Source organism: Poecilia mexicana, unplaced genomic scaffold (assembly GCF_051168715.1).
Source record: "Poecilia mexicana isolate PSO_F unplaced genomic scaffold, ASM5116871v1 scaffold_4, whole genome shotgun sequence".
Lineage (NCBI taxonomy): Eukaryota > Metazoa > Chordata > Actinopteri > Cyprinodontiformes > Poeciliidae > Poecilia > Poecilia mexicana.
The window spans coordinates 28,617,264-28,628,798 of NW_028263373.1; the positions used below are offsets into that span (position 1 = coordinate 28,617,264).

The 11,535-nt window shown below is 42.2% G+C and overlaps 1 protein-coding gene across 1 annotated transcript in view; it reads right to left on the minus strand.

Annotated features, from left to right (window-relative positions):
• nhsa (Nance-Horan syndrome a (congenital cataracts and dental anomalies)) overlaps positions 1-7,681 on the minus strand; it is a 68,214-nt gene extending 60,533 nt beyond the window's left edge. The window contains exon 1 of the mRNA XM_014992947.2: positions 7,190-7,681. Coding sequence (XP_014848433.2) covers positions 7,190-7,490 — 301 coding nt within the window. The 5' untranslated portion in view covers positions 7,491-7,681. The remainder of the gene's footprint in view (positions 1-7,189) is intronic.
• Positions 7,682-11,535: the final 3,854 nt, after the last annotated feature.

Below are 11,535 nucleotides of genomic sequence, written 5' to 3' on the forward strand. Positions count from 1 at the left end.
GTCGACAGGCTTTTAAGGTCAGTGGGTAGATGACTTAGCCCCCCCAGACAGCCTTTTACTTTAGTGTGGACTTTAATTATACCCCTGGTGTTTCAGTCCCACACTCAGAACTACATAAACAATGAGTGATGGGGGAAATGTTTCCAATAAGGGTAAAGTTTACATGTGTGGGGAGACATTTTACTTCCACACCTCAGGGCGGTGACGTAACCTGTCACGACCCATGAATTCAGCAACCTTGCAAAAAACATAAAAAACAAAACAAAACAAAAAAATCTCCCATTTCCAACAACAAACTCAGTCTCGTCGTCCTCTAAGGGAATCTGACGTTACAAATGCAGAAACTCTTCTCACACAGGCGCCGGCAGAGAGGCGCCTTTTGTCCAAATGTTAGCACACTCACCTGAAAATATACAGGCGGTGAGCCAAAGGATTAGAACTGACTCAGGAACACTTGTTCTGGTCAATGGTCTCACCGCAGGAACGCAAGATGTAATAAGTCACGCATTTCTCTCAAGCACTGAAACGCCTCACCCTTCATCTGAAGGGAATGACTCCTTCAATAAACAAACCCCGGCCTCTCGTTTCTATCCCCTCCAACCCTCTAATGACACAAGCACTAAGGGCCAATTAAGGGGAAACGGGTCCCGGAAGTGAAGAAGCAGCAGTGTGGTTTCCTGGCCACTGGTTTTCTGGAATGCTTGACCTGACAGAGCAGTTCAGCAGAAACCGCCTGGATTTGCTGCCCAGGGGATCCACCGGAGGTACAGAGACCCTGGTTGTGTGGGAGATCTTCAATCCTGCACGGTACATCAACAGCACTTTTAATATTTCATCAATGAATGTGCTTTAGTTCAAAACAAAATGCCAAAAGGAAGCAGAAAGGAGTGACATCAGCCGTATGACAGATGAAAGGAAACAAGTTGCAGCATCAAGGCTGGTTGAGGTTTTCTCGCTGCCTGCCTGGGAAAGGGAGGATGGAGAGGGAGGGCGCAGGAATGACTGAGCAAAGACTTTGAAATCTGCACTGTAATTAGCAAGACTAGTATATCAATAGCTGGTTGCCTGAACCTGCAGAAGTATGCAAATGGTTCTGTTAATGAAAGAGAAAAGAGAGCTAGAGGCTGCAGACCCAAGTTACCTTTATCATCTTCTTGGTGTGAGTTATTAGAAGTCTTTGTGTCTGTTGAACTTCATAATTAGGTCTGCACAGACGTTTTGCAGTCTCTAAGCTGTGAAGGATGTTCTCTGTAAAGTTGGGTTCACTTCTGGTGCTCCAGAAACAGCTTTTGGTTTTAAAAATCCGACCCATGTCCCTGTCCCCGTTGAGGCCTCAGCATACTTTATCCCAACTTTAGAAATCGGCTATCACTAACGTAGACCCGTGTCGGAAACTGTGTCATTTTGTTCACAGACAGGTATCTGCCATCCAGGCCTCAATCGAACTATTTTGAAAGAGCTCTGTGTGAGTGCTGTACGATTGGTCATAAGTTTGTTACCGTGTTTTATGTGAAAATGCACCAGAATCAGTGTTATCAGTGTTGATAGTCTGCTTCCACTGTCTGGTTTTTCTATCAGCAGGAGTCATGAATATAATTGAGGGATGTTTGTCAGACTTATATACATTTTGACAGTTTTTCACAAAATAACTACTACAACAATAAAACTGTGAAATGGATAAAAACCCCTGGATAGAAACCGTAGGAGGCTTGTCTGCAGATAAGTGTGGCACGCTCTCTGATATTTTTGGTAAAACCAAAATAGATGATCCAGGAAGGGAGAGGAAATCCAGCAGAAATTTTGCTCAATATGGACATTTGAAAATGTACTGTTGAATGACAAAAAGTCTGTCTATGCCCATGTCTCTGGACAGGGGCATGACGTACGCTGAAGCAGAAGGCTTGTCATCTTTCATATCATTGTATGAAAGGTGTGTGCGAATCCAAATGGCCCACAACCATGACTGCGTATCCTGGTTGCGGACAAGCGGTCATAACCACGAGACTGTTGGGCTTTAGATGAAGTATGTGGGAGCTTTTTGAAGTTTAGTAATATATATGCCATTGGGGCTGGTTTATTGCGAGTGATCTGTATCGTGCTTTCTGCCATTTCACATAAAGGCCAAAAACATAGTTTTGGTCTCAACTTTCCATTTTTCACACACTTTCGTGTGTTTATTACATGTCTTGTGGCAAAGTACAAATATACTTATGGGTGTCTTTTAACAACAAAGATGTACAGATCGTTTGACTTTTATTTACCAACCAATATGACGCCATTAAATGCGAATTTAATTTCGCTCACTGACAACATACATTAACCGTAGCTCTACGATGACTCCAGCATTGACTGACACTGGCCTCAGATAAAATGCGCATTGACTCGTCGATGCGGCCTCACTTAGCACATCAAAGTCCCAGTAATGGACGGACTGGGTCAATCAAATTCAGAAGGCAGAGTCAGCAAGCGAGCATGCTTTCCTGTGGAGCGGAGAGCAAGCAGAGCTACCGCCGTCCACACCAGGAAACTCTGAGTTCCAGGGCGCTGAAGCTCACAGAGCTGCTAATGATGGGGTAGAGAGTAACTGCAGCGCATTATTTAACGAGGTTCAGTCATTTTTCATGAGCTGATCTGGTGGATGGAAAACAGTGCAAAGGGATGCCCTGAAATACCTTCAAGTAATGGAGTGAGAAACTTCCTGCTCCCGGCCCCCACATGAGTAAATCATTGATTCTACACGTTGAAAACCACCGAATGACATTAATAGGCAACTACAGGTGTTGCCAAGTGACTTCAGGACAACGTTCTCAATCGTTTGGTTCATTTTTTATATACATTTCTTCAAGAAGGTCTGGTTTTCTTAAGAGTTCACTGAAGAATACTCTTACAGAAGAGGAGGTGTGTTTCTGGTGCTCTATTCTTAAACATGAGGTCATGAATTCTCTCCAAAAATTACACAGCAAGGACATATTTATACTCATCCTGCAAAGATAGAAACAGCTCAGTGTCATCCTGACTTTTACAGTTTTATGGATCGTTTATGTTTCGCCGCAGATATCTCTTATCACAAGATTAGACTCTGCTTCTTCTTTTTTCTTTACTTAATGGCTGTGCAGAATCTGACAAGCCGCCAGAGGGATGAGGAATTATTATTGCTCTCCGGTTTGCTGTTGAGTTTAACTCAGTTTGAGCTGCGTAACTACTGTTTTCCTGGGGCACAGTCTGCCATGAGGAATGCACTCAAAGTGCCAGCCATGTGCTGCGCGACCAGAGAAGCCAGAAGGCTGCCAGCATTACAGCTACTCCTCCAAACTGAGCCAGGGTAACCTGAAACCCGGCTAGAAACTCCAAGGTGGGACAGTCTGCCTGATGAGATCTGATGGTAGTCCAGGGAAGATGTTGATGGGGTGTCATGGGAGAGCTGTTCAAACATACGGCAGGGGGGCGGGGCGGATTTTGCCAGGCGCCGGGTTTAGTTCTGGTTTGGTGTGTGTGAGGGAAAAAGAGAGAGGATAAAAGAAAAGACTTTGTTTTTGGATTTCTGAAAGTGCACTTCTTATCTTTGTTCTCATATTTTGCCACATTACAACCACAAACTTTCATGTTTCTTGAAAATTTTATGGATTTTGTGGGATAAACTAGCAGCAAGTACAGTGGGGAAACCCCCCCGCCATAAAAACCCATTGTCTTCCTCAGTCACTTTATTAGTAAACCGAGTCAACATGCGAATAATTTATTCAAATCAAAATGGTCTGTGAAGGACTCAGACAGAGGTTTGTTAGAGAACATCAGTCAAGAAAGAAATGGAAACTGTGGGTGTTTTCACACCTGATGGTCCAGCAGAATCTGTTCGATTTGGGACCAGAACTGCAACATTTGTTCCATTTTCAGCTGGTGCTGTTCACATTGGTCTGTGTCAGACCTGTTCCCCTCCTCCCCTGTGGTGGCGATGCACCAAGAACAAGAAGAAACCCTCAGAAGCAGACACTGAGAGCAACCTGCTTCTTCACAAAATGGAAACAGAAATGGAGTAGCGTCAGATTTTAGCAGCTGTAGGATTTCTCTTTTGTTTTTGGTAAAAGACTATGAGCCATTTCTCCCTTTAGCGCTAGACACACTGGTTTGTTTGGCTGGATTTATCCAAAATGCCGTGCACTATAGTTCGCTTCCTGCTTTTGGAGCGGTCTCCACTCCGCTTGCATCCACATGTGCATTCGAATCGTTCCAGAGTTCACTTTAATCAAACCTAAACCTAGGATTTTAGAGTTAGCTTGTTTTGGTCCTCATCAGAGGTCAATTGCGCATCCACATCTCCCCGAACAAAACGGACTTTCTAGACAGACTAGAGTTTGATTAAAGCGAAATGTACCCTGAACACACCCGGTATGACACAACTCCAACCCTATCAACACCGTTTACGGGCCAGTTAAGGGGAGCATTGATCTGAGCTGCATCGAATGCTTTGGATCAAAGAATTGTCATGTTTAGAATGGTCCAGTCAAAGTCCATACCTGAGAATGGAAACTGAGAATCCGTGACAAGACTTACATAATAACCTTCACAGATGTCCTCTCGCCAATCTGACTCAGTTTGACCACTTTTATCAAAACCTTCACACTCTAGACGAGCAGAGCTGGCAGAGATGGAGTCCAAAAAGACTCTGTAGCTTTAGCAAAAAGTGTTTTGTTAAGTTCTGACTCAAAAGGGCTTTTGCTTTTACTTTGAAAAGGTGCAGTGCATCCAGCAGAAGCGGTGAAGCAGATGTGAACATCTACATAAATCAACATCTTGGAAGGAAAAAAAAAAAAGACGTCCGGCTGTAGATTTTACCTCATGGCCTTTGGCTATATTTAACTTCACCTCAAATGCTGTTTATCTGATGCACTCCCAGGCTAACTCCATGTTACCTGCAGGTTGTTTATGACAACGAGCAGCTCCAAAGCTTTAACAGCAGGTTTAACATCTGCCTGCTCCTTCAGAGTGACAAACAACTCCTCAGCGGTGCATGCCTCTAGATTTCACCTTGTGGACGTCCCACCCCACCCACCCCTCCGTGCCTTGGACTGCTCCATTTACACCGATTGTCATTCAGATGAGACCGGGGTTCTGTTGTTAAAGACTGCGCCTGACACCGTTACAAGGAAAAGAACAATTAATAGCAATTAAAAGCAAAAGGGGGTTAAAAGGAAAGAAAGAAAGAAAGAAAGAAAGAAAAAAAAACACGGCACGCGAGATACAGTACTATCGCATCCAGAAATCCATTCAGAAATTCGAGGCTTAACCTTTCCACACCCTGACGTTGCATAATATTTATGTATGCTCTTCCAGAAATAATTTTGCAAGATTCCTCACAGGGAAAGTACTCACAAACAACAACTGACAGCTCTGAAATCAGACATAAACAGTCTGCAAGACCGAACAAAAACGCTAGCGGCCTGCGTATCACAGCACAACTATGCATGCAAGCAAAACAAACCAGCAACTCGCTGTCAAAATAAAGAATCTCTGCAGACTGCGTACAGCAGTGTGTTTAAATTGGCTTTAAAAGGGGTCAGGCTTTTCTTTTTTTTTTTTTTTAAAGTTGCGGGAGGGGGGTCGCAGTAGAAAGCTATCCATGCCACACATAAATACCTCAAGGCAAAATTACCCATTTAGAGACCACAGGAAGCAGGGGTCTGGGGGAACATGCAAGGACTTGCTGAACCTAAAGTGAAGTGGGTTAAAATCCGCTGGGGTGTGGCCAAAGCTGTGGACACCGCGCTCACACACACACGCACGCACGCACGCACGCACGCACGCACGCACGCACACACACACACACACACACACACACACACACACACACCTTTATAAATATCCAACCGCCTTCCCATGTTATCAGGGTAATGAGTTCCTGCCAAATCGGCCAATCGAACTTCACCGTATGACGCAGGAAGAAAGAAAAAAATATATATATATTTATGCGAGGATTAAACTCCTACAACACTACAGAGTTTGACTTTGGGCAGCCAGCCTGAGACATAAGCAAACTAAGCTGCTGTTTAGCGTCCCAGGTCAGCAGAGGAGCCCCAAAGAACGCTCAACTTCTCACACAGGAAACCTTCAACTTTTACTTGGCGCTACGTAGAACGAACCACAAAACTTTATAAATAGAAAATTTAAATTGCGGTTCTGCTTGTGAATATAACCAAATGAAACGGCTGCCGGACCAAACAAACTGGTATTTATGGACTGACGTGTATTTTTTTGACTTGTCATTGTGTGAGCATTTAGAGGAGGGGAACTGACCTTTTGACCTTTACATTTCAATTCACTATTTCCAAACATCACTGATTGACACCACGTTTTCTTGATTTAAATAAGAAATTGTGCATGTGTCTGTGTCTTTTGATGACCTCTGTAATTGTTTTTATTAATATTAAAGAAAAAAAATACAGCAATAACATTGCAAAAACATTTTAGCTAAATCTGAAAAACCTGTTGATAATGTTATCATTCCCCCCAGTGTTTTTGTTGTTTTTTGACTGGGAACTAAAAAACAAAAATCAGACTTCTTAGTACAAATCAATGCACCATAACATCCTTACTTTTTAACGCTTAGAGTTGAAACATATAGCTGGAAAATTATGTTCATAAACATTAGGGGGGTGAAGAGAGCAGAATCAAACTCTTCTCAAGGCCCCGTGTTTTATAGGGCCGGCTCTGAGTTCTGATGAAGTTAGAGGGAAAAACAGAGGACCAGTGGAAGCGCTTCCCCGCACGGAGCGAAGTGCGTCATTTGGCAGTGTTAGCTGACACATGCTTGTTATAAAGTCACAATGACAGAGCTACTGAAGGACGTTCTTTGGAAGAGAAACAACAGCGTAATAGCTGGTTTTAAAGAGCTGCTGACATGAGATGAAAACAGCGTCATACGCCCCTATCACCGAACCAAACGTGAAGACTGCTACAACGAAAATTAACTTTAAAAATGGAAACAACGTGTCTCCGAATATAAATTTTTAAAAAAACATAGCTTAGCGAGCTGAACCTTTTTACAGTTAGCTATATTTGTTAGGTAAAGTTCTTTAGGTTTTGTCTAAAAGTTGTTTTAAAGAAAAAGAAAACCTTGCGTCCTCGTGCAGGCTCTCCTGAGAGAAAGAAGCAAGACGCGCGCGCGCCGTGTGCGAGTGTGGAGCGCAATACTCACGCACTGCCTCCTGTCTGGGGTCCAGCTCGGAACAGCACTGCTGGAGTTGGGTAATTTTCCCCTGGAGCCCCCTGACCCGCTGGTTGGTGGACGCCAGGTCGTTTTCCAGCTCCTGGAAAATGGAGCAGGCATGTTTGGCCAGGTCCGACAGCTGCCGCAGGGTCCGGGACAGAGCCACATTACTGATGGAGACCAGATCCTCGAAAAGCAGACCCTCCTCCTGCTGCTGCTCCACCACCTCGCTTGGGCTTCGATACCTGCACAGTAACTGGGGCTTCACGGCTCTTTTGGCAAATGGCATGGTGTTGTGGAGAGGAGTAGGGGGATAAGAAATCCAGCAAAAAGTCACCCAAGTGGGGGCAGAAAGCTGCTGTGTCCCCTCGCTCCCCCTGGTCCAGCCGTTCGGAGCTCAGCTGCGGCTGATGCCCCCCATCCCTTTCGTTTGTCAGGGAGAGGACTGGAGTGCTCCTCGCTGCTGCGCCGGGTCATCTGCTGCCCTAATGCTGGTGTGTTTTTCACTCCTCTAAACTAGAGGTGGTTTTTAAAAAGAGGCAGCGGGTAAAACCTGGAGTGGATTTCCAAGGGGACCCGGAGTCTGAAGTGTGAATGTGTAATGAAGAGAGATGGCAAACTTCGGTCAGTCCAGTTCACTAAGGAGAAATTAAATAACCGCAAACAACATATTTGTATCGCAGGTTTATTAAATGTATTTACTTAAGTGCTGCTCCTTCAGTGTTGAGTATTAACCATTCGTAAGTGCTATGTATAGTGCCACTTTTGGTGGGGGAAAAAAAGGTGCCTTAAAGTAAAAGTATACTTTATTGCAACAGCAGCATCTCAAACTGAAACGTGATAAATCTGACCTTCATTTCGAATAGGTTTATTCATAAGGAGAAAAAGATATTTAATCCAAACTGAATAATGAGGGAAAAAAATATTACTGTGAAAAGTTGTTAAAGTAAAAAATCGTTAGGGAACAGATCTGGCCCAAGGTATTGAGAGTTAAGCGGCTGCTTTGTATTTGGGCCTCCCTGGTGGTGTGGAGGCACCATAATGGGGAAAAAAATCTATATTTAGAATAATAATGAATAATACAAACTATCTGAAAGAAATGATTTCTATATTTCTTTTATAGTTTTCACACAAAAAATAGATTAATATCTTCCTGCCATTGGCTGCTCCCACTGTTGGGGAAATATTTGGAAGATATCAAACTTATTCATTTGTTTATTGTAAATTTGGTCTTTGAGTTTCAAATAATTAAAATATTATGGCACACCTGAACACCACTATGCATTTCAAAATCCAAATAATAATTTTTTTTTAGATTGCTACTCCTGTAATGTTAAAATCAACAGCCATAGCACTGGTATGATGCAGCTAATTACAAATGATGCTAATGCTAATTATCGTATCGTAGCTATGCCACGCATATAAATTAACTTGGGAATGATAAAGAACCTTGTGTTGATATGTTGATTGGGGGGGGGGGGGGGGACTCAAATGAAAATGCACTTAGGGCCCCTAAAAGCGCTGTCAATCAACTTTGGTGAGCTACTGGCAGAGAAACAGATTGGCAGATGATTTTCACAAATATCTAAAAATCTTTAAAAAGAAAAAAAAAAGTTACACACACTTTCAAGGAGAATTTAGTTACTAATCCCCATAGGCGTAGGAAGCGGGGGGGACGGGGGGGACATGTCCCCCCCAATATTGGAGAGAGTCACATTCGTCCCCCCCAATAATTTCACCGCAGTTGCGAAGAATTTTAAAATCTTCCACTCGCGTGCTTTTATTTTGAAGGCGCACAACAGCGCATTCAGCGGAGCGCTTCCTGCCCCTCCCCACTCTGAACGGCTCAGAGTAAAGGCAGCAGCAGACGGAGTCAGAAACTCCGTTTGAAGGAGGTAAACGATCTGTCGGGAATGTTGAATATCGCTCGGTTATAACGTCTTGTTGTCAGTTTACTTTCATATATAGAACTAAATATTTTAGGTTAAGCCGTTTTAATTCTGGGATAGTCACATGTCCAAAATTTTACTGCTAACTTTGTTTAACAGTTAGCTAGTCTAGTTACAATGATTTATTTAATCAGAATGAGACTGAAACAGCAGCGAAATTAGCCTTTTTATTATTTAAAGTGAGCAACACCTGATCATACTCGTTCACTTAACATGTATTTACATATTATATTATATTATATTATATTATATTATATTATATTATATTATATATTTAGGAGAACAGCAGTGCTAGAATGATGTTGAAAAAAGGTGAAGAAGCTCTGGTGAGGTCTTCATTTAGTTTATTGAAATATGTATTAACTGTTTTTAATTTTTAAATAAACTATTTTATTATGAGAGGAGCAGGTCAGGGAAGACATAGGAGAGCCAGGTGGAGTTTCAGAGTGTGAAGATATAAACATTATATTAATTTCAATAAAACCAGAAAGGAGAACAGGAGGAGACTGATGTCTGGTTGATTTCTTTCAAAGTTTCAATATTTTTTTCATTATTTCCACACCATAGGTTAATGGTTAGGAGACAATAAAAAAGTGCTTGAGGAGAGGTTTAAAAATAAATTAATGAAAATTTTTGCTACACAGTAAATAGAGTTGAGATGAATAATAATGTATACATCTGAAAATTAAGTTGTGTAAATTCTCATTCTGTATGATAAAAACATACTTTTTATATTTAGTTCACATTCTGACACTGTACATTACTGAAGTGTCTGTTATAAATCCATGAATCCATGCAGGAACATCAGGCTGCAGAGAGTCAGAGGGAGGCAGAGACAGAAACGCATATCTGTAGATATTTTAGTTAAATGTTTGCGGGTGAATATGACAGGGAAATAAACATTTAGGCTTTTTGCCTCAGTGTTTTTAATGGATCTTTGGTAAGTTACTGAATGCAGGGCTGGAAAGTGAGACTGAGTTAACAGTGAGGAGCTAAGGTGTCTGTTAGACGTGAAAAGTATACTTTTTATTTATTTTGTAGATCAAACTGTTGCACTGATGTAGAGAGATGTTCAAGAAGAACAAAACTTGTTTTTTAGATTTTATTTTTGTTGGTCAAATTGCTGTATTGAGTTTAAAACTGCTGAGTCTTATTTTATGAGCTGTTTTCTACTTTGGTTTTAGAAAGAGCTAGAACCAGTTCAATTACCAGTCAATTTATATCAAATCTGTTAGCCTGTCTGTGCTACCAGAGTATTTAGCTTGCTAATTGTGAGAGGCAAATGCTAAAGTGAGTGTTCATCCTGGAATGACGGTCATTATACTATGCATAACTTTAATCTGATTATTGGATTGTAAATAGTAACGTGTTAGAATACTTGTTACTGAAACAAGGGTCAGATTAGAGTAACGCATTACTGATATGTTGATGGCATAAATAGTTTGACATTTCTGCTTAAGATATTTACTGATCTGTCAGGTTTCCGATATGCGTCCCCCCCAATGACAGACTCGTTCCTACGCCCTTGCTAATCCCAATTCTCACAAATGTTGGCAGTTAAACGATTTTAAATACTTATGCTAAGTTTTTCCTCTTATTAACAGGAATTCCTTCCCACCTCAGTGCATTTTTGCCCTTGGCTAATAGGCGATTGTTGCTTTCACCCCGGTGTGGAGGACTGACAGCCTGGACTGGACCGCATTCACTTTTGCTGAATGAGTGTTTAGCTAAATCCCACCAGCTGACGGAGCCAGAATGGAAAGAGGTGGCGGTCCGAAGCGCGTCCCGTGGCCTAGCTAATGTCCACAGCAGAAGTGCAACCTTTGCAAAGCCCGGCTTGGGGACAAAGGAGGGACGAGAGACGTGGCTTATGTCGTCATCTTAGAGTAATGTTGCGGCGACAAAAGAGCAAACTTGAACACATAAAAGCTGGTAATCTACATTGTGAGAAGAGTCGGCTTCAGCGTGTGGGCTCGAACAGACACAAAGCGTCAAGTTACTGCAATGTTTTCCACTTCTTCAAGCCACTTCGACACATTTTAATGACCTTTCTTTCACTGTGGATTTGTGTTTGGGAGTCTTACCGTCTCCACCTTGATTCTTCATTAATGGTAATAACCCAACAGCAGACTAAGTGGGAGTCAGCTGGGGCTGCAATTATATTAAGCAGGCGTATACTTAGAGTCCACACACACAACTGGCATATAGTAGTTTCCCCGTGCCGTGCAGCTGTCATCTGGCAATGCAAAGCGAACACTTTTAAGTGGTATTTATAGTTGAGTGAGAAATGTCCCCAGCTAAGCTTTCTGTTTGCATGAATACTTGCAGCTCTCTCGTGATGCGTAAGAAACAAAACCTATGAGTATAAGAGGATACCCTGAAGGT